Source organism: Miscanthus floridulus, chromosome 5 (assembly GCF_019320115.1).
Source record: "Miscanthus floridulus cultivar M001 chromosome 5, ASM1932011v1, whole genome shotgun sequence".
Classification (NCBI taxonomy): domain Eukaryota; kingdom Viridiplantae; phylum Streptophyta; class Magnoliopsida; order Poales; family Poaceae; genus Miscanthus; species Miscanthus floridulus.
Genome location: NC_089584.1, coordinates 85,237,470 through 85,260,534, shown reverse-complemented (window position 1 = coordinate 85,260,534; position 23,065 = coordinate 85,237,470). Strand labels below are relative to the sequence as shown.

The window sequence follows — 23,065 nt, the reverse complement described above, 5'->3', positions numbered from 1 at the left end:
CCATCTATCGGATCCATATATGAGTTAACAGACCACGTGGCCTACCGGGTCAGGGTAAACATATGTTTAGATCTGAATAAGACCCAAACTAATTTCAAGGATCTAAAAATATTTTTTGAGACTTTAAAGTAACCCTAAGAAACTCTCTGTATTCTTCCTAATTGCTACGATCCAGCAGCTTCTTTATCACACGGATAGAAGATGAGAATGTTTTTTTTCGTGTCCACACAAGATATATAGGACGAAAAAAATATAGCAAGCGAGAAAGACTCTTAAAACATGTTTTTAGATATATGCAACTTCACTTCACCGGTGCTGAATTTCACTCTTTCACGACACCCGTGCTCCGGCGCTCAACATCCACGTAATCTTTTCCAGCACGGCTAGAACCCATTCCATCCCCGGTCCCGTCCCATGGACAGCGACAACCTTGTCGGCCGACTCGCACTCGCACTCGCACGGTCGCACCCGGAACGCCGCAAATCCCGGGCCCGCGGCCCAACCCAACTCAGGCAGACACTCGCCGCCGCCGCCGCCGCCGCGACATCACTAGAGGGCAAGAGGCGGCGGAATGACGGAGCGGCAGGTGGCGGAGCTGGGTCCCGGGACGGCGTGCTGCGGCTGGAACCACTGCGGCCGCCGCCTCGCCGCTGGCGCCGTCGACGGCTCCGTCTCCGTCTACGACTCCCAGCCGTCCCCCTCGTTCAAGTGGCAGGTCAGTTCCGCGTCGCTCCTGCGCCTCTCTCCCCTAAACCCTAAACCCCCACATGAAGATGACTTGCCCCCTTCTCAGACGGTAGCTTCCGCTCGGGTGCTAGTTTGGTAAGTTCATCTGCCTCCAGCGCATGCCCAGTGCCTTTTGTTGCCTCGTGCGTGCTTAGAGCTTGTTGCTGCCTAGTATATTCTAGTACTTGCGTACGATGATAGGCAGGACTGTCATGGGCACATTGCGTGGTTAAATTACCAAATTCGTTCTCTAGATTTCAGAATTATTTTTCTTTCAGCAAAGCACAGTATATAGAATAATAAGCACCCTTAAGTAGCAGTGCTGTGGGATGGTAGTGTTTCTCATGAGGCAAAAATTCGAGTTCCTGACGTTGAATTTGTGCTTGCTCTGAAATTTATGATGGATATACAGCATTGTGGGCATTGCACACATGACTTGAGAACTGTTATCCAAGATCTGTTCTTTCTATGTTTATCGTGTTAAACTCAGTTGTTCTTTTGATTCCACCAATTGGTGTGTTCTGGTGTATAATCTGGTTGGTGTTGGATCAGGCCCATGAGCAAGCCATTGTGAATGTCGTCTGGCTTCCTCCAGAGTATGGGGATGCTATAGCTTGTGCTTGTGCTGATGGGACACTGTCTTTGTGGGAGGAGGTTGCTGCTGGTCAGTTATTCTATCCTTTTTTAGGTTTGGTTTATGCTGTTCTGTATCTGCAATTATCTTGTACTTTCATTTCACATGCTTTTGTTAGTTTTTATGTATTGGAATATTAAACAGTACCTTATGTTCATGTCAGAGAGCTTTGCGCTGTTTTTTTTTGGTGTGTATTAATATATTCAACAGTACCTTGTGTGCATTGTTTCAGAAAAACAAATGTGAATCACTTAGCAATCGTTTAAATTTCTCTTTTTTCCTTGCTAGTCTGATAGTTACCTGAAGAACTCCTTTTGACCACGAAAGCACCTTTTACCATGGAATATTTGGATATATAGACTGATTAACAACCTCTCTTGTAGAATAAATAACAAGACTATTTTACTAGGATAGGATTGGACGGTATACGTAACCTGACCTTCAGATTACTTCAGGTCCTGTTTGTATCTTGCATTTCTGTAAACTGTAATTTAGTTCTGCAATATTTCAACAAACCACCAAAAGATACTTTCGTCCTTGTCTTTTAGTCACTCACTTTCAAGTTTTTCTCAAGCTAAAAAATATGGGGTTTATCATTCTCTGCTTGCACGAGTGCTTTTATGAGAAGTCAGTCTCAAAGCGGATGGAGGAAATTTGAAATTTAGTTTGTGTTAAGTAACATATTGAGCTAATCATTCAATCTTGACTTAAACCAAAATCAATTTTGATTTATTTAGTGCTATCTTGTATTCGATTCATCAATTTATCTCTGGGTAGGCAAAAGCCCTTACTCTGAATGTTTCGACTGACAGACGATCAACTTCCAACCTGGAGAAAGTGTAAAATCTTTGAGGATGGCAACTCTCATATACTAAATGTACATTTTGGATTACATCTGGGAAGTCTGAAAATGGTGGGTTATAACATATGATACAATGATGTTGTATTTGCACCCCATTCATAATTTCTTGTGTTTTTTTATACCTCTCATCTTTTTGTCTTGCGTTTTATTTTGTTATTTTAGAAAAATTTAGAATTTAGAATAGGCCTGATTTCTATTGCACAACTGGGTGGTACATAGAGTAGAGATGTTTTTAAACACTTCTCAGACCAGAATAAGGCACACCATGGAGCATACATATTGACAAACACTAAGAGATCTAATGCAGCAAGCTATAGAAGATCATACTTTTAATATCATTAGATTAGATGCCCTCCAACAGCAGCAAGCAGACAACCAAGATATTCTTTTATGTAAAGAAATGTGTCATCCTTTGTTTTAGTGAACTATCTCAGATTTTGACTAATGCAGACTTTTTATTCTGTTAATCTTTTTCATTAATCTTCGCTTGTAATATGTTCTATGTGCCTGTCATTTCATTGTTAGTAACCTTTATTTTTCTGTATAGGTTACTGCATACTCAGATGGCCAAGTCAAGGTCTATGAGCTCTTGGATTCATTGGAATTAGACAAGTGGCAGCTTCAGGTTTATCTAGCTACTGTTAACCATTTTCAAAGTTTTAAGTTATGCTGTTTCAGTTTATTCTTGGTTTGCAAACCAAAGTGTCTTATGATTCGATCTTCTATAATTAGTATATGATCTTGTTTATCAAAATAAACTAATAATCTGATTCTTCACATTCTTGTAGGCAGAGTTCCAAAACATTACTGATCCAATCTCCAGATTTGGAAAACCTGCATGCACTTCTGCATCGATAGCATGGAATCCAAGAAGAGGTGGAAGCCAACAAGCTAGTTTTGCAATTGGCTTCAATTCAGATTCACCTCATTTCAACTCTTGTAAGGTTTGTGAGATTTAGTTAACCTCTGATTTTCCTCTTTGGTATATTATTGTCTGTAGAAGCTTCTTCAATACCCTAACTGGGAAACATCTTAAATTCCTATCACAACTATTCAGCAACTGATAAGGTCCTAAGTGAAAATATGCTCATATAGAATAACTAAAACAGAAAACAGTTACTCTCTAGAGTAAAGGTTATTCCTTTATTCAAGCTTCATTTATATTCCCAAAATCACCTTCTTAATTGATTTTAAATTTAGAGAAACTAAGAAAGAACTTAACTTCGGGGGTGGGGGTGGGGGGGGGGGGTGGGTGTTAGAGTCCCATTACCTTTCATGATGTGGCTCTGACTTTGTGGTTACTGTGTTGTCATATTATGTCTATTTCTTTCGTTAGTTGATGAACTGCTTTGTGGCTCCAGCAAGATTTTAATATACTGAAGATGAACAGATTTGGGAGTTTGAAGAAGCTCATCAGCGCTGGCTTCCACTTGTTGAGCTAGGTTCACCTGAGGATAAGGGAGATAGAGTGTGTGCTGTAGCATGGGCTCCTAATATTGGCAGGTATCCCTGTGATCAAGCATTATATGCCTTTATCAGCATCATTTGGTTGCTAGCTTTCTATTCTCAGTAACTCATTTCTTAATATGAATGTTGTGGTTGGGTGATTGTTTTATGTGTAAACACCCATGATTTTCATTGTTTTTCTACTGCATGATTGCTTTGTAACAAACTATGGGCACTGGGCAGGAATAGCCAAGTAAAATCTGACTGATACATCTTACACTTATTTTCTACATATTGCATAAAGATCAGTACCTTACAGGTGTGTTTGATCGTAGGAAATTGTTATAAGGGAATGGGAGATGGGTGTTTAGAATTGGGGAATTGTCTTGATTGGTCAGTGGACATTGGAATCAGTGGCTGGGAAAGGAATTTGAGGGCTCAGCTCCCACTGTTCTAAAGCCAAGGGAGTTAATTAGGTTGGAATTGTTCTAAAGTGGAAGGTGGAGACATTGCAACTGTTCATCATGACTTTAGTTACTATTTCTCACTCCCAACCCAACCAAACAGTTGAAAATGCTCTCTTTTGAAAACCCTCTCTTAGTTACCATCATATATGCAAAACAAAGAAATGACACAAAATCAGGCTAGTTCCCCCACTAACTCACAACTCCTGTTCCTATGCCCCTTCCATTGTTTTCCAAACACACATACATTTTCTTAGTCAACCATTTCTTTTCCGAGCCTGCTTTGCACACTTTGATGTTAGGTCCTGCCTTATGTTTGTCAATTGAATATTTCTGCCAAACATCATCCTGTGCTCCCTGCTATTCAGCCTGTAGAGGACAGCAGGAGAAAGGCCTAGGCCCTGTTTGCGATAGATTATGAGCCAATTCTGTTAGAGAAAATCCAACCAAGGACCCCAAATGCCCAGATTTTTAGGCCACAGTCCCCAAAGTGCGATGGGTGGCAGTGGCATGTGAATGGTGATGCACAATCGGACGCATGGGAGCATTGAGAAAAATCCTACCAATTCCCAGCCTCTCAATGACCAAACATCCCCCTATAGTTGGAGTGCTAGACTGAAATGAATAATCAGGCATAACTGAGATCAGGTTGCTTTGATGCTTTATTGAGCATAGAAAGTTTTGGCAATTGGGTCTGTCAGAGCATCTCCAGTGGCCTCCCTATCTCAATCCCCAATGACAAAAACTGTTTTTTGAGGGATTTTGTTGCTCCAGCAGTCATCCAATCCTGACCCTAATGAGGAAAAATAATTATCATCCCCCCATAATCCAGCCCCCCCCACCCCTCAAAGATGAGGGAGCCGATAGAGCCCCCAATATGCCTTTTTTGGCGGGTGTTGCAACTACGGGTGGGAGATCGATGAAGCTCCACCGTGCCATCAAAGCAGATCCATCAGAGCAGCACACACGCTGGCAGAGCAGCATCACGCAGAGTGGGAGGGAGGGAGCCAACCGGGTACCTCTCAGGCAAGCAGCATCGCACAGAGAGAGGGAGGGAGCCGGCGGGCCAACCAGAGGCGAGGCGTGCGGAGGAGGCGACGGTGCCCGAGAAGGGGGAGGGGTGAGAAGAGAGAGAACGGAGGGAGAGAGAAAAGGATAGTGACTAGGGTGGAGAAGAGATCTCATCTGGCCAATATGATCCAATGGCTTATACAAACAGGAGCAGTTTAGTTGGGCCTGCCTGGTTCAGTTGGTCTGAATTCACAAGCTGGGCCAAATATAGCTGGATGAATATTGGGGTTAGATTATTGGGGTACTGCTGCAGCAACTCTCTCAAAAACCCTGAAAACAGTGATAGACCTCTCCCAATACTAGGATACTAGAGGTGAGGTATTGGGAAACTGCTGGAGATGCTCTCATGACTGTCAACTAATACTGAGTTTAAATTATCATACTAGAACATGGGAGACAACTGTTTCTTAAATATCTGTTTCAATGTAGCAGTTACTCTTTTAGTCTTTTGTCCTTTTAACAATACTGATATGCTTCTATTCCCTTTGATGTGCTCTGTTCCAGACCATACGAGGTTATCGCAGTTGCAACCTGCAAAGGAATTGCAATCTGGCATATAGGTTTGAACACTGACGCTGACAGCAGACCTTCGACACGGAACGTTGCTTTACTTAACGGCCACGATAGTGAGGTATAACTGAAACCTGTCCTTCATTTCAACACTAGGTATTTTATGCAACATTGTGGGCTTCCTGGAGAATATGGTGTTGATAGTTCCAGATCCTAGAAGTTTTAGAACTAAAATGTTTAGTAATAAGGAATATAACATGCTTCAATCAAGTTTGTAAATAAGGCTGAGCTCCAGTACTTACAGTGGATTCACCTTAGTCTGTTTTTTTGCACACTAGACCGCATCTTTTTTTGTGATTGTTTACACTTGCATCTTACATTCTGAATCTGATTAGGTGTGGCAGCTGGAATGGGACATGGGCGGTATGACACTCGCATCAACCGGAGGAGACGGCATGGTTAAGCTATGGCAGGCTAATTTGGATGGAGTTTGGCATGAGCAGGCTGTTCTTGACTGCAGTGGATCACATGTCTAGGGCCTAGCTGTTTCAGAAAACATTTTTGTTCCCAGAACACTAGAAGTTGCTGCTCTTGCTGCAGAATTCTCCAGTATTTCTTTCACCTATCCCCATGAACTATTGTTGTGTGGTTGCGATGTCGCTATCAAAATTGGGTCATTAACGCTCTTGGGACCGCATTGAAAAGTCCAGAAAACCGAGGTACATTGGTTGAACCTCACACGTGCTGAGCAGATGCTCATGCTCCTTTAACAAATGGTTTGAAATCTTCGGCAGGTCCTTTCAGATAACACTGATATGCTTGTACCATTAAGGCCTTAGTTTAGCTATTCTCCTTAAAGTTTACTTCTTATCTTATCGAATATTTGGACACATGTATAGAGTAGTAAATATAGACTAAAAAAATAACTAATTGCATAGTTTACAACTAATTTACGAGATGAATTTTTTAAGTCTAATTAGTTTATGATTTGATAATATGGTGCTACAGTAACATATGTGCTAATGATTGAATAATTAGCCTTAATAAATTTGTCATGTGGATTACTGACGGATTTTATAATTTGTTTTTTTATTAGTATCCGAACATCCATGTGACACTTGATGTGACACCCTTAAAACCTTACACTCTAGATTTAAACTAAAGCCTAAAAGCAAAACATTCCACAACCTTCGGTCCCCCACGGATCAGTCGAATCAAGTTTATTTCATGATGTATCAGATTTAAGATTAGCGCTAGGTTTTTCAGATGCTCTGATTTGGAGGGAGACGGAAATCGTGCCAAGGAATGATGTTGTACCCTATCTACATCATATCTACATGGATACAAACTAAGGCCTTCTTCGGCTGGTCTATAAATCGTTTGTGCTGATTTGTATGACTGATTTGTTGGGAGAGAAAAATACTATACCATGACGCTTATATAAGCAGCCGAACATGGCCTAAAAAGAAGCCGCATACGATCAAACTTTACTAATTTAGCTAGTGTTTTACACTAATGGAGCCCAGCGCATCTGTGAACCAATTGTCATACTGATTCTGGCGAACCTACAGAAGATACCACATGCCCAATACTATTTGTGGAAATACCCATCGGTAAACCTGCTGCAGGCAAATAAGGGAAGTTACCGAAGTGTTTCAATTTTCAAATGCAAGGTCAGGGCAATCTATAGGACCTGTCTGGCGTGAATATGTTTTAATTTCCATGTAACATTCTATACGCCTTTATACAGTAAAAAAATGCAAAACATTTAATATTTTATACTTCTTAGCTTAATATGAGTATGGAAGAAAGAAAAGAAATTGGGGCATAAGAAGAGAAATTGAGTATGGAAGATTATAAACAGGGTCTTTATCTACTGTACTACTACTATTAAATAAAAACAAAAACAGTGAAGCTCGATGTCACTCCATTGAAGAAGCTCAATTGAGTTAGCTAGTCTTTTTCCATTCTGAGCCAAGGTTGTTAACTGTAAACGCAACATCAAAGACACTACATGGCACCAACTCTAAGGAAAAAGGACACTGGATGGCACAATCTTCTTGGCCCAATGATACCGAGAGGGAAAAAACAACAGCCTATTGGCACTAGTCGTAATCGGTACAGGTATGGGCAACCACCAATTCTCTCTTTAAAAACCTGAACTTTGCTCATAACTCTATCTTGTCCAGGGACTCGAGAGATCAAGAGGCAATTACAAGGGTGGAAGAAAAATCTAGCCTTAACATTCCAGGTGACAACTTAACCGTACCCCTCTAATGGATAGCAGCAGTGGCAGCCAGGACAAGAAATCCAAAGAAAATGATCGCCGTGAAGCAAAAGGTTCACCATTTTCTTGCTTTGCTTTGTTTTGCTTTACCTTTGTTCACTGCAAGATAATAGCTTATATGATTTCGTTATTTTAAGAGATCTTGCACCAACATATTCTAAACCTTCATGCTTTATTTCCATGTACATGAAAACTAAAATAGATGGTGCACAGTGCCCATTTAGGATACCCTATAACTGAGAAAAACTGAGAGGACAAACAGGACGCCAAATTATTTACCATCGACCAACTTAATGAGATGCAGTATCCAGATTTAGCCCCTTCCGGATCCAGCATACGAAAAACAAAGGAAAAATATTCCTAAGAAAACTACTATATCATTTCACACTCATTGCAGAAGCTAATAGCACTGCACAGCATTTTGTTGACTTCACGGAAGAAGAGGAAGATCTTGTTTTCAGAATGCACAGGCTTGTAGGGAACAGGTACACTATATATATGTGTGTGTTACTTCCGTTCCCCTAATTGTGTTGCTCATACAATGGCATTATGTAGGTGGGAGATTAGGCCCCGTTCGGCTTACCTTAAATCCGGCTTGTTCGGCTTTTTTTTTTCAGCCGAAACAGTGTTTTTCTCTCACAACATTTCAGTCAGAACCGTGTTTTTCAGCTAATTTCAGCCAAGTTTCAGCAAGCCGAACGCCGCTAAGAATCCTAGGAAGGACAGCAGAAGAGGTAGAGATGTTCTGGTCCAAAAAACACCAGGAAAGATGAAATCAAGGCCTTAGATTTATATCGATAATATATGTAAGTATGTGCTGATAAATAATCTTAAACTGGCAAAACTGAAGAAAGCCAAACAGTATTATCATGGCAGCTCCAACAGTGATAGTTCAACTAGCTCATACAGATTCACCTCAGCTGAAGAGCTCTCTCTTATTTCCCAGCCAGGCTCGATCAAACTACAAGGCTATTGTTGGAGCCCACAGTGAGGTGTAGATGAGAGGAAAGAAATGATATGGGACCCATTATAAGATGTTTATAGTTGAATATGTACTATTCTTTAAATGATGTAGCAAAATATGAGATAGTTTGCTAGCTCAATCCTTGGAGATGCCCTTAGTTTGCGCAAGGAGTGCTGTGGATTTGGCATTATCAAGTGAGTTTGCTGGTTTTCAGCTTGTGTACACCTTGTTATGACATGATGCCAATTTTGCAAATCATGTTTTAGAAGATGTATAACAGTATAGTACGCCATAAGAAAAGATGAATACAGTGGCCTCTTACAACTTCACTTGTGTGTACCCAGCCGGCAGAAAACTTCAGTAACGCAGTTTCTCATGGAAGATGTGAGCTGTTACCAGCTGATAGTACCAATGCTGAAAAGAACAGTGCATACAGTACCAAAAAGACCATACGCCACACGCTAGTTTAATAGACACAACTCCATACCAAAGGCATATTGACACATTCCTATAAAACATCAAAAAAGTAGTCTAAACCTTGTCCAATCTACCAAATTGAAAGGCCTGTTCCCCAATTTCGCGCTTCATCCAAACGTACAGAAAGTGACATCAGTGTTGGATAAAATACAGCATGCTTCACGCCTTCAAGCACCACCACCACTGCCTATGTGCAAACATCAATAAGACATTGGAGGTTCTTCAGTTAGTGGAAAAACGGGGGTGGAGTTAGTGGAAAAACGGGGGGGGGGGGGGGGGGGGGGGGGGGGGGGGGGGGGGGGGTGTAAGGGGGAGGGGGGACTTGGATAATATGAATAAACATGTATAAAACACAAATACGGAAGCCTATGGAGGGAAAAATATACGATTGCTAACCAAAAAAAAAAAATGGAAATGCTATACATAAACGATTGCCTCCAGACTTCAGTTCACAAGGGCCAAAATATACAATTGCTAAGAAAAAAAAAATTGGGCCAAGGGAGCTGTGGCCCAGGTTGCCCAACGTGTGGCTCTACCGTCTTCAGTTTTCTCCCCAAAATTAAACTGTATAGGGAAAAGATTCAGCGCCAGAAACAAATTTTTAACCAGTCAACTACCAGCGAAAGTTGTCCACAAGTATGCGTAATGCTATTAATTTTAGGAGCGTGGGGTGTTTATATGGCGCTCAGGATGGCTAGCGCCCTAGACATCCAGGCCATTAACCTGTTCCGTCAAGATCCGTTCTTTCTGACGGAGGGAAGTTCAACGGTGCTATGCATCCATTTACAGAATTTTTGGGGTCAAAATGTGTACCTCCTCTGTCGAGCCTGTTAGATTGATCTCTCAACCAATAAGCCCAACGGCCTATTGGGCCTTGGTCACGCGCCCTGATCGGGGGCGTCCAACCCTACATGGTTGGTGGGCCCCCGTTGCACTGCGCTATATAAAGAGGTGGGGGGGCCGGCGGCTCAATGCACGAGGTTCGCCGTGAGCCGCAAACCCCACCGACAAACCCTAGACCGATCTAAGAGGGCGCGCAGCCAGCGACGGGAAGCTCCGCTGATCCTCGCCGTCGTCACTGCTACGCCCCGTCTGCACTGCATCGACGTCCGTGCAACCTCTACTCCAACCATCGCTGCCCGTGAGCAGACTTCACCGACGAAGCTGATGGAGGCCTCTGGATCCACTCCCTCTGGGATCTCAGGTTCAACACCTTCTCCTTCCTCTAGATAGCATTCTAGGTCTACATCGTTACCGTTGTCTACTGCACTTGATGTCTACCCTCTAGACCGACTGCTAGATGATTCTAGAATGATAACAGAGCCCTCTTCTCCGGAATTATTATTTTATTTTAGCCCAAGAACACTAATGTTTTTTAAAAAGCACGTCACAAACTATTTCTCCAGAAACTAGCCCTTCTAGTCACACCAAACGCCATGGTGCAACTCGTCACTACAGTCACACCACATGCATTGGCGTGACTGACTAGACACAGCACGTTCAAAGAACACTTTACATGTGCAACCGATGTGGAACGAAGCTGAGTCGCGCCACGGCACTGGGCTTCTTCTTCATGTCTCGCATCTCCATTAACTCTAGTGGGTTAGGATTACGGGTTGGGGTTTGGTTTTTTCAGATCTTGGTGGCCTCCGGATATAGAGAGATGGCTGGAGAAGTTGCCGGCTTGGTGGTGGTCGCAAGTGGTGCGCAGGATGGTGAGGCGGCAGGGGCACCGCCCACCGCAGCGGTGGTGGATGGCAGTTGGGCATGTATGGAGGCAGGGGCGTCGTGCTTGGAGTGGTTAGTGCTGCTGGCCGTGGTGGAGAGCGGCAGTTCCTGCGGCGCTGGCACCACCGGAGCCGGGAGAGGCAGTGGAAGTAGGCAGGGGGACGAGATCAGGGAGGGAGGCAGAGGAAGAGGCGGGGGAGGCGCACACGCAGGGTCAAGAGATAAGGACAAAGAAGGTGTGGGTGGATCAGAACGATGATGGCTCCATTACCCTCCAATCGACCTGATCAGTAGAGATGGCTGCAGCTTTTTAGGCTGTTGCTGCATACTATATTACCTGTCACCTACTGTAGCTGTTAGGGGAGGCTGGAGCAGCTGCAGCCATCTTTACCGAGCAGGCCAATCTATGTTTTGGATGGACAGGATGTCCAGGGCGCGTGACCTGGTGGGAAGCAAATACTTCTCAGTCACTGGGAGGTGGAGCTCATCCAACCTGGTGACCACAGAAACCGGGTTCCATTGACCAACCCTATGACTTGTTGATGGTTTTTGAAAATTTCCCAATATGTAAAAGGCACAAACTTCAGAACAGATTGATCTTTCGATCTGTATCCACTACTCCCACATTTTGTAATACTGCTTCAGGACCAATGAAACTAAGTTTTTTTTTCAGAGAAGCATAAAATCAGTGTTCATAAAAAACATAACTTCTCTAGTGTAGGTCAAATATAAACTCAAAGAAGGTACAATTTCAGACCATACTTGGGAAATGTACCACATCCTCCGCATGGAACATCAACATGATCATGTTAAACTACATCGAGTACATGTTATCTGTAAGTTTAGTGAAAATCCAAACAACATACAGAAGAAACATGCGTGAACTTTTGTTGCCCACAGCTATACAGAAGCTTATTTGATCATGTCAAATGAAAAGACGAGAAAGATAAGTTATATGTACCTCTAGACAGTAGAAAATCATTCCCATAAAAATTGATCCCAAGGAATATCATCCGTGAATGTGAATTGCTATGAGAGGAACCTTTGGCTGAAAGAAGTGCTGCTAAAGAATCATGTACCCACTTCAGAGGTCCACTGGGACCAGGATTTTGAGGGTCCTGAGAAGTCGTATGTCATAAGAGAAAAACCATCTAAAGTGTCAGCCAGATGCATGAGATCTTCGGGTCCAAAGTCCTGATCATTGAGCTTTTGCATTCTCGGAGCCGGGATAACATAAATTAATTCCAAATGGCGGCTACTTGATTTGGAACTGACTGAATGCAGAGCCTCCCCCAGCTGCTTAAGAAATTGAAGTGCCTGTTGAAAACCACAAAATAATCATGGAGTGTAACCGCCAGTGATAGAAACAACTGATGATGTTTCAATGCTCTGAGACTCTGAAAAATCTTTATCAAATATTTTTAACCGTCATTTTTCCTCAACAGTCAATGTACTGTTCTACAATATTTGCAATGACAGTATCATTAACATGCAAAAAAACATGATCATCTGTGTGATTTGTTAGCCAAAATTAACTTGCTTCCTAAACGATCTTCAACCAGGGTTATGTTTTTGCCATTTTAATCTTTCTTTCTAAACATGCCAGATACAATCTTGTACTAATAAAAAGTATGATGTCTGTTCAGATCTGTCATGGGTATCTAAACAAAGGTGATATGTTTCAATTTTCCACTTTCACTTTGGAGTTACAGAATTGTTTTGCATGGATTCAAGAATACAAGAACTGCCTGCCAAGTGTTATTCTTAGTGGTATATGATTCACAAATCATGTGCTTTGTTAGCCTTCTCTATAGTTTGGAGAGGCTATTGGTGCGATCAACTACTACTTCAGAAAGGTAACATGATGATGAAAAGAATGCAAATCTTATACTCCCTCTGTTCCAATTTATAGGTCATTTTGGCCTTTCTAGGTACATAGCTTTTGCTATGTATCTAGACATATCGTAGATCTAGGTGGATAACAAAAGCTATGTACCTAGAAAAGCCAAAACGACCTATAATTTGGGACAGAGGGTGGTATATGACAAGACTCCATGGGTGCACAAGCTGCCATATCTGGTACTGGTAGTTCAGACAAGACCATGTAAGTTGATTTGTTAACTATGCACCTAGAAAAGCCAAAACGACCTATAATTTGGGACAGAGGATGGTATATGACAAGACTCCATGGGTGCACAAGCTGCCATATCTGGTACTGATAGTTCAGACATGACCATGTAAGTTCATTTGTTAAAACAATGTTGCTGCAGAATGATAACTGAAGTACCATGTAACGTAGCTCTTGATCATCCAGCACACCATAAACAGCCCATCTTGACCAGGATTCGAGCACAATACCATCATAGCCCTTATCCCTATTAACTGACAGCCAGAAGTCAGGCCATCATAAAGCATATGTTTATCTGCAAATGAGATGGTACAGGATTTTACCTGCATTCACTCACTATTAGATCAATAGCTTTTTCTTTTTGCTTCTTTTCCAATAGTAAAACAGCAGGAAATGCTTCCAAGACGATTCTTGGTACTACCTGGAAAACAAGAATGAAAGCCAAAACTCAACTGTGGAAAACATTCATTCCCCCATACTCTATGTACTATGCAGACAGCAAATAAATAAAAGTATAAAACATCGCAAACCTATCATTTTTATCCGCAGCTAAGCTAATCTGATTGAAGTACCACTTTTTTGTTTTTATTTTATATTTTTGACGCTATAGGGGGCAAAATACAACTTTTCTGGTATATGATACACACACAAATACAGCCTGGAGCCCTGGGGAATAAATTGAGAGATCAAATCACGTCATAGATTAGACAATGCCAACTTGACCAACAGTTCAACACGACACGTAATAGCAAGCCTATGTAAAGGAAAACAGGTAGATGGTTACCAGAGACCCATTGCTTTGAAGTTCAGAGACCCATTTGGCATCAAAATTGTGTTCTCCTTCCAGAACTAGCCTGTTCCTATCACTGAAGAAATTATGCATTAGAAAAACAGCTTGATGAAGGAAGATAGTTGGAAACTGCTTTGCTACAGGGAATCGACAGACCTCTTCAAATCGTACCACACTGGTGATACATGAGTAAGCTTTTTGCTGAACAACTTTGCCATGCCATAACCTTTGGAGTTCCTGCATCATGAGCTCCCACATTAATGCAACAAGCATGACAGCTAATGGCATGACATTCAAATGCAAGACGATGAGGCGATGATGATGCAAATCAGATTTATGAAATCCTGTTGGTGCGAGACGGATTTCGCAAATCTGATATTCATCATTATCGGTCTTGCATTTGATGTTATGCCATTAGCTGCCATGGGATCCATTTTCAGGCAAATTGGCATCTATGACTAACAAAAAGAAACACATGTAAAAGCGAATTCTCAATCCATGGGATCCACTGCCAAACTAGTTTTAAACAGAACTTGTCAATAGCCCATGAAACCCAATCCTCAGCAAACCAGTTTGAGCTGAAAATCATTAGAAACCTGGTTCTAGTTCTACTGCTATAAACAGCAGTTCACTCTACCAGCCTGTTCGCTTGTTGGTTTCAGCCAGGGCTTATCAGCCAGCCAACAGTGTTTTCCTTTCACAACGAACCAGCACCAGCCGGGCTTATCAGCCCAGAAACCAACCAGTGAACAGGCCGTACATATAAGCCAGAAACAAAACACTATTAAGATAAGTTATACAAGGAACGTGGCTGACCTATTCATGCGCCTCCTACAGAACTATAGCGGTTTGATATGTGATAGTGCAACAGTAGAGCATTTCACGACCGAAGGTAGATACCGTAAGCATGCACGGAATTGCAGAAGTGGCGCACCAGGGGGTCACATAGGCGAGGACGGGGTTCGCGAAGTTGCGCTGCGACCTGTTCTCGGAAACCCTTGTGTGCTCCTGCATAAAGCACGCCAGCATCACGCGGTCCAGCAGCGGGGGGATGGGGGAGGCACAGCGACAGTGGCCACTCTAGTAAGGAGTTCAGCTATAACGACAAACGATTGGATCGTGCAATACGACCACGAGGTGCTTACAGCGAGGATCTCTCGTGTGGAGACGTCGCGCTTGACGAGACCGCGCTCGTAGACGGAGTGGGCAGTAGTCTGTAGCGTCTCGGAGTGGGGAGGGGACCGGGAGAGGAGGCCGGAGAAGCCAAGGGCGGCGAGGACGAGGACCAGGAGAAGGAGGGGAACGAGGAGTGTGAGACGCAAGCCTGAGGCGGAGGTTGGTGCTCTTGCATCGGAGGACGGCGGCGACGGGTCGCGGGGTCTCCGGCTATCTCGCCTCCTCGGCGGCATTTCTCCGGCGGTGGCGACGAACGATGACTCGACGAGGCCACGAGCCCACGAGGGAAGAGTGGATCGTGCTGTGATGAGTTGTCCAAACTGGGCTGGACTTCTTCTGGCTTCTCGGTGGTTTGGGGCTTTGGGCTGTAGAATTCCGACTCGGCTGCATGGCCGAAGCCCATTATAACCTATCAACGGGCCTATTCAGGGTTCGATACGAAACCCTAGGCGGCTTTAGCCATTAGACGGGACTGATTGACCGCACCGATACCGCGATACGTTCCCGATTCCAATCCGTCTTCGTCCGCTCCGGCCACTCGCTTCGCCGCCGCCGGTCGCCCCCCGCAAGGTGAGAACCCTTGGATCCATGGTTACGAGAGCGTTCTATTTTTAATGCAAAAAGCTTCCTTGATGTGGTTTACTTACCACTGATGACGCGGTAGGTTTGGAGGATAAGATTCGGGAGGGATGGCTTCCGGTGGGCAGCCGCAGTTCCGGTACACGCAGCCGCCGTCGAAGGTGCTCCACCTGCGGAATCTGCCATGGGACTGCACTCCCGAGGAGCTGATCGAGCTGGGGACCCCCTTTGGCAAGGTCGTCAACACCAAGTGCGGCGTCGGCGCCAACCGCAATCAGGCATTCATCGAATTCGTGAGTACCACCAGCTCCCCCCCCCCCCCCCCCCCCCCCCCCCCCCCCCCCCCCAGAGTTCACCTCTTCAACTTTTCCGGATCATTAATACTGAATTGTGGCAAAGTGGTTGTAATATATACATTAGCTATCCAGATAGTTTCGGGGGAGAAGCTATGTTCTCTTGTCTCATGTTGCTGTTTTTTTAAATTGATGAGTTGGATGTGCCAGTTAAATAGAGGCTTGTCATTGGAAGTGGAATTGACCAATTCGATTTGACTGTGCAACTAGTAATGGTTGTACCTCCTCTCTTTCTTATCGCCTAGGTTCTATGATATGTGGTGAATATGAACAATCTAAATCCCATTAAGATGTCGTAGCACAAGAAAAGTCCCATGTATATGTTCTCATGGACTTCCTTTTTTGGTTAAGACAAGTGAGATGACTGAAAAATGTGTGGAAATTTGTCTTTGTTTTTTTTTGGAGGGGGGGGGGGGGGGATACTTTATCATTTGGTGAAACAACAATGATATTAGAATGGCCATGATGCAATGTTTTCGTGTCGTTCGATTAATCGCGATTAGTCGTCCTGCCCCTGGTATTCGATTAGGAGGACCGACTCGATTAGCTCTACCAGAAAGTTGATCGTCCGATTAGTCGACGACTAATCGCGATTAGTCATCTGACTAGGATAGGGACGACCAGTTTGGTTACTCTGTTTTTGGGCCTGTTTAACTGGGCGGACATGTGGGACTATTGAATGTCAATGTTTGTGACTTTGTGTAGAACACTTTAGCTTATCTGTACTGAACTAATTTGGTTATGTAATATGCTGGCTGTGTGGCTTCTATGGGCTGCTAAATGTTAGTTATTTTGCTACTGAAGCAGTGCTGCTGTTCAGGTGCGTCAAGATCCATTAGTGTCTAAACACTAATGCAGTCTTGAAGCTTGCTTTATTGTGTATACTATATATATATATATATATATATATATATATATATATATATATATATATATACATGGACGACCAGGGTCGACTAATCGGCCTGGTCGACGACTAATCACGATTAGTCTCCTGGTCGGTCCCATGGCGACTAGGTTCGACCGGACGACCTAAAAACATTGCCACCTGAGCAATGTGAAGTGACTGCATGTTCTTTTAATTTCTTTTATTTATTGTTCTGCAGGCTGACCAAAATCAAGCAATTTCCATGATATCATATTACGCATCATCAGCAGAGCCAGCACAGGTAAGAGGGAAAAATGTGTACCTTCAGTACTCCAATAGACAGGAGATTATCAACAACAAGACAACTGGGGAAGGTTCAGGCAACGTTTTGCTTGTGGGAATGGAGGGTGTGGCGCCAGATTCTGTCAGCATTGATGTTCTACACGTGGTAAGGATGTTAACAGTTGCATTGAGATTTATGTTATTTAGGCCAACTGATTTTATCTGCAGGAATACTTTGATGTGCCAGGACTGTCTTAGTAACTTCTAGCACATTGTTTTGCATGATCTGAATGGATTAGCAAGCCGTTGTCACGGAGTATCATGGCAGGCAGCATCTGGAACACATGTGTGTGTTTGTTTCCTCTCCCTTACTCACCGCTGCCCTACTCCTCCCTTCCCCTCCCCTCCCCTCCCCTCCCCTCCCCTCCCCCTGTCCCTCTTCTCTCTACCCATCCCCTCCCATACCCTTTCATCCAAGTATCCCTCTTTGGATTGGTTGCATCTACCTTCATCGATGTCCGTTTTAGTTTTTTGTTGTTATAAGTTGTGTTCTAGTTAGTGCCTAAGATTGGTGTGTGCATTTTTCTCAATGGAGGTCGTTTCAGATCGGTAGCTGGCATATTTGTATGATTATTATCAAGTGCTCTTCCCTGGATTGCTGGAGTTCCTTTTTTTCTGCCGATATGATGCTTTTTTAATCTTTCTTATGATGTTTCCAAGTTATATCGACACTGCTGTTACTACTTGAGTAGAAAACCATCCCCTTGAAATTGATAAGGAACATCATGAAGATTCTGTGTTTTGTGGGTTTGTTTTACAAATTAGATAAATTAGATCAGAAGTAGTCAGCGCCACATATTCTTGTTTTCAATAACAAAGCCCAAACAAGTTGTGGTAGGCTATAATTGATATCCAATATGAGCCATCAGCCAAGGAAAAGAAAGAGAGAAAAGAAACATAAATATAATGCATCAATAATAGGGAATGAATATTCTTGTTTTCACTAAGGTAAATATAATGAACTTGATTGGCTTAAATATGCCATTCATTTTGTCATGTCTAATTGCACTGATTTGTTTAACGAAACAGGTTTAATACCATCTTGCAAGTGGGATTTTAGCTCTCTTATTACAGATCTGCAAGCTGCCAACTCGAGTTATATGCTATATTCTGTATGTTGATTAGAAGAATTACTTTACAATCTTTTGTATGATGGTTAGATTAGACTTTTTTGCAATCTTTTATGTGTTCTTTACAAGAACTATCTTGTCTTTATGCTCCATAGTGTCATTTGATTGACACACTTTTAATACGCTGTTAAGGCGAGCTTCAAAATTGTAACATGTGGACTGTTGGTTCATATGGGTGAACAGTTTAATGAGTTCACTCACTTTCCACTGTGAATATTGTAGCTACACTTTGGAATTCCATGGGTAGAAACTTGATGTATTAGATTTAATCTCCTTTGTCATTGGCGCATGAATGAATGCTTTTTAGATGTGCTCCTTTCTGATCTCTTTCTCTAGACAATCCTTACAAAGCCTAGAAATGCATTGATTCTGTACTTTAGTAACAGCTTGATGTCACAATTTTATCCAGGAGTGATGAATTCATCTGCATTATCCTCACTAGCAGGTTGAAAGGTTTTGAACATATACAGTTGTGTGCTAGTACCGTCGATTCATTGTTATTGATTATTACTGACAAAATCTTTCTTTTAGTTGTAAGCTTTTCTGTATGTTTATATAAATATTAGTTGTGCTTGGTGTTGAGATCAGCCAGCCTTTGGCTGCCACTTCCAATTTAAGATCATTTCACTTTCCAGTTATATTAATGCATGCACTTGGTTTTACTATACTGTTTCACCATTGGTATTAACAGCTGATGTATGTGTGCGCAGGTATTTTCTGCTTTTGGATTTGTTCATAAGATAGCTACCTTTGAGAAAGCATCTGGTTATCAGGTGATGGTTTTACTTTACTCATTCTATCACATGTCTCATCCGTCATCCATAGCAGCAATGTATTTCACTATTTTGTTGATAACACTATCATGATTTCTCTATTTTTTTCTTTGCCCAGGCTCAGATGCTTTTATCTAAGGTTATGTTTTTTTTAATCTTGCCTGTAGGCATTAATCCAGTTTTCTGATGCTGAAACTGCAACATCTGCAAAAGCTGCACTGGATGGTAGATGCATTCCTAGGTATTGCTTTTGATTATTAATTTTCTGCTGTACTCTTTTGCAACACAAATGTATAATTATTTGTCTTGTGTTGCAGCTATTTGCTACCAGAACTGGATGGGGCCTGCACTTTGAGAATAACCTATTCAGCACACAGTGTTCTCAACGTCAAGTATCAGAGCCACAGGAGTAGGTAAGGTTTACTCAGTTGTAGAGATGAGGCTTTTTTGTTGTACATCCTGTTTGATGGATGGATTCTTCGAGTTTTATCCATTGAATTATTTCATTTTGTGGGGAAAAGTATTTTTGTCTGTCAGATATTTACTTTATCAATTTGGGTGGTTTGTAATATTCAAGGAATCGTATGACTCTTAATTATCCTTCACTGTTTCCTTTAGGGACTTCACTAATCCTTACCTTCCTTTTCTGGACTCTGCTAAAGATGGCTCTGGACTGGTAGGACTTCTTACTTTTGAGCATGTATGCTTTGATTTTGTGCTTGTGCTAAATTGCTAATATAGTTATTGTATCCACACTGTTATGACCAGGATGGGAAAAAGCAGGAAGCAGAGAGCAATATACTGCTTGCATCTGTTGAGAACATGCAATATGTTGTTACAATAGATGTGCTTCATGAGGTAACATGTTAAAGTAAACAATGATGGTGGTTAATACATGCAGTTTTCACCAACTTTTTTGTATCCTGTAATTGTCAGGTCTTTTCAGCTTTTGGATTTGTACAGAAGATTGCTATTTTCGAGAAGAATGGCTTCCAAGCATTGATCCAGTATCCAGGTAAAAACCAACTTGTCAAAATTTAACTGTCCATGCATGTCATGTGACTCATCACGCATGTCTCTCAAGTTCTGTATGCTTTTTTGGTAGACATTCAAACTGCGGTTGCAGCAAAAGAAGCACTAGAAGGACACAGCATCTATGAAGGTGGCTACTGCAAACTGCACCTCACATTTTCACGCCATACTGAGCTTAATGTTAAGGTAATTTCTAGCAGTTCCTCTATATGATCAAATTTGCTGTAGTCTGTGGTGCTTTGTCGTGCTAGAAAATAAATACGAAAATTTATTTTGAATGAACTGTATTAGAGAGATTTTAGGCTCACTCGGTTGGGCCCTTTGGGCCGATGGCTACAGGCCTGGCGCCTATTGTGTATTTGGTAGTATGATTAGAGATAGGCTAGGATATGCAGCTCTCCTTAATGCAATGATACGCAGCTCTCGTGCGTATTCTCCAAAAAAAAGTTAGAGATAGGCTAGGATATCCTTGATTGGTATTATTTCTCTAAACCAAGTCTAGGAATCCTCGCCTATATATGTGTGTACCCTGCACCTCTAATCAATCTAATCATTCAGCCAATCTTGTCTTACAAACTGCAAAGAATAAATGAGATAATGTTGAATCTGTTGATGATTTGAAAAGTTCATTTATTGATTGCATGATCTCTTTTCAGGTTAACAATGAGCGAGGTAGAGATTATACCAAGGGGAATGCGACTCCAAGCAGTGATCAACCTTCCATTCTTGGTCCTCAGCCAATACCAAACGTTGGCGCTGCCATTCCACCAGCACAGGGTAGTGTTCCTTCTGCATCCACCAATTCAGTAATGCCACCAGGAGATCCATCAGTTGCTGTACCTTCTAATCCTTCCAGTGAGCCACTCCTGCAAGCACCTGTTGTTTCCTCGGGTGGACCTGCACAGTACCTTGGCCAGGCCATCCTACAAGCCCCACCTGGTGTTGCTCCGGGGTTCCCAGGCTATGGTGCCCTGCAGTTTGCGCATGGCTCAGCTCAAGCTCAGATGGTGCAGCCTTCAGGCCAAGGAAGTCAACAGATGTCAAGTCATGTAAACTATCAGCTACCTCCAGGTTCAGCCCAATTCATGCAGTATCTCGGCAACGGAAGCCATCCACTTCCAAACGCGCCTGGGCCACAAACAATGCCTTACCCTGCCCTCGGTGGGCAGCAGCTACCTCCGGGTCCTCAGATGATGCAAGCTCCAGGTTTTGGAGGCCTCCCGTTTTCACAAGGTCCAGGACAACCAATGCTACAGTTCCCAATGTATGGTACCCAGCAGTTTCCTCCGGGTATGGAGCCTCAGATGATGCGCTTCCCTGAGCAGGGAGGCCAGCAGTTTACATTTGCACCTCGGGGTCCATATGGTCGTTAGCAATTTGAACTTTGCAATGTTAGATCGTTGATGGTGATGGATGTATGTCAAGCCTTCTGTTGCCGTTTTCAGGTGAATATCGATGCTGTTCCAGTTTAAGTAGGGTCTATATTTGGTTTATCTCTTGTACAACAACAACAAAACATAGCCTTTCAGTTCCAAGTTGGGGTCACTGCGTTACATGAACCTGCATGTCAGCCAAATGTTGGAGCACCGCCACAATGATCTTTGTGGTTATACTGAAGTAGTAGAAGCAAATGTAAAAGAAAGGAAAAGTGTAAATAACCACCTGAAGTATAGTGAGTAGTTTACTTAACCCATCAAACTCTAAAACCAGGTATCCAGCACCTTAAACTTTACCAAACCAGTCATTTTACCCCCTGGCTGGTTTTGCTACCTGGTTTTGTGCACGTGGCTGTCCACGGTGGCATTCTTGGCCACGCGACTTGGGCCGCCGGCCGGCGCACGCTCGGCCCTGACCGCCTCGCGCGTCTAAGTGAGGATGCCGGGAGGTGATCCACCTCGTGGCTCGTGCCCGATGACGATGCTGCGCTCATGCTCGCCGAGATGGCCACCGCGTGCTGTGGCCTCTCCCTGCCGTCGGCCCCTGTTCTGCTTCTACCTTGACTGCGCCGCCGCCCCGGGCACGCGTGCGCTCTGCTCCATGTGCCTATGCGGGCGCGGATCGCCGGTGGCAATAGCACACTCGAAGACAAAGGACGTTAGGGAGAGAGCAAGGAGCAGACTAGCACCATGCCTCTGCACGCCGTGCCCAACCTGACCCACACTACCCGCCGTGCGCTGGGCAGGGGGGTGGGGGGGGTGCGTGGGTGGGTTTGGCAACGGGATTGAGCTCCCGGTGTCGGGGGCTGGCGAGGTCACGGACCAACGCCTGCGCCGGTTCTTCACCGTGCTCTCCGTCGCGCCCGCGCCGCGATATCCGTGCTCTCGAGCGCATCATCTCCGACGACCACGGCGAGGAGCCCTGGGCGGCAACAAAGAGCTGGGCAAGGAGTACCAGCGGAGCAGCCACAAGTGTCCTCTGCATCGGCATCATCATCCGGCTGCTCCTCTTCCTGCTCGTCATCGTCCTGCTCGGCATCGTCATTGTGCTCATCATCTAGCGGAGCAGCCGCAAATGTCGAGCCTGGAGTTTGTCGCGCTCACCAAGCGGATGGCCGAGGAGCACATGCGCGGCGGAGAGGCTTGACCAAGAGCCTCCGTGCCGCCACCACGAGGGTCATGGCCACGAACGAAGGGGCCAAGATCCAGTGCAAGGCGGGCAGGCGGCGCTGCTCAGAGAGGGCTGTCCGCGGCGCCGTGGCTGAGGGCGGGGCATCCAGTCACGCCCT

At 43.7% G+C, this 23,065-nt stretch overlaps 2 protein-coding genes and 1 pseudogene across 2 annotated transcripts; 2 read left to right on the top strand and 1 right to left on the bottom strand.

Moving 5' to 3' along the window:
* Positions 1-371: 371 nt before the first annotated feature.
* On the top strand, positions 372-6,338 carry LOC136452504 (protein SEH1-like). Its single transcript, XM_066453115.1, has 8 exons — positions 372-715; positions 1,279-1,390; positions 2,173-2,273; positions 2,770-2,847; positions 3,011-3,166; positions 3,613-3,725; positions 5,708-5,834; positions 6,109-6,338. Exons 1-8 carry the CDS (start codon positions 572-574, stop codon positions 6,247-6,249), a joined length of 972 nt encoding a protein of 323 aa, XP_066309212.1. The 5' UTR covers positions 372-571; the 3' UTR covers positions 6,250-6,338.
* Positions 6,339-9,320: 2,982 nt separating this feature from the next.
* On the bottom strand, positions 9,321-15,810 carry LOC136450168 (uncharacterized; annotated as a pseudogene).
* On the top strand, positions 15,696-21,893 carry LOC136450167 (polypyrimidine tract-binding protein homolog 1-like). The gene is made up of 11 exons (XM_066450508.1): positions 15,696-15,833; positions 15,928-16,135; positions 17,302-17,511; positions 19,246-19,308; positions 19,476-19,549; positions 19,626-19,721; positions 19,927-19,984; positions 20,077-20,166; positions 20,245-20,323; positions 20,414-20,526; positions 20,997-21,893. The coding sequence occupies exons 2-11, from the start codon at positions 15,953-15,955 to the stop codon at positions 21,711-21,713; spliced, it is 1,683 nt and encodes a 560-aa protein (XP_066306605.1). The 5' UTR covers positions 15,696-15,833; positions 15,928-15,952; the 3' UTR covers positions 21,714-21,893.
* The last annotated feature ends 1,172 nt before the right edge of the window (positions 21,894-23,065 follow it).

Bases quoted from the DNA above. Each gene is read 5' to 3' on its own strand.
- LOC136452504 (XM_066453115.1), top strand. From the start codon at position 572: ATGACGGAGCGGCAGGTGGCGGAGCTGGGTCCCGGGACGGCGTGCTGC. The intron at 2,848-3,010 runs GTTTATCTAGCT...ACATTCTTGTAG, and splicing joins TAGACAAGTGGCAGCTTCAG to GCAGAGTTCCAAAACATTAC. The intron at 3,726-5,707 runs GTATCCCTGTGA...GCTCTGTTCCAG, and splicing joins TGGGCTCCTAATATTGGCAG to ACCATACGAGGTTATCGCAG.
- LOC136450167 (XM_066450508.1), top strand. From the start codon at position 15,953: ATGGCTTCCGGTGGGCAGCCGCAGTTCCGGTACACGCAGCCGCCGTCG. The intron at 19,550-19,625 runs GTATTGCTTTTG...CTTGTGTTGCAG, and splicing joins GATGGTAGATGCATTCCTAG to CTATTTGCTACCAGAACTGG. The intron at 19,722-19,926 runs GTAAGGTTTACT...TGTTTCCTTTAG, and splicing joins TATCAGAGCCACAGGAGTAG to GGACTTCACTAATCCTTACC.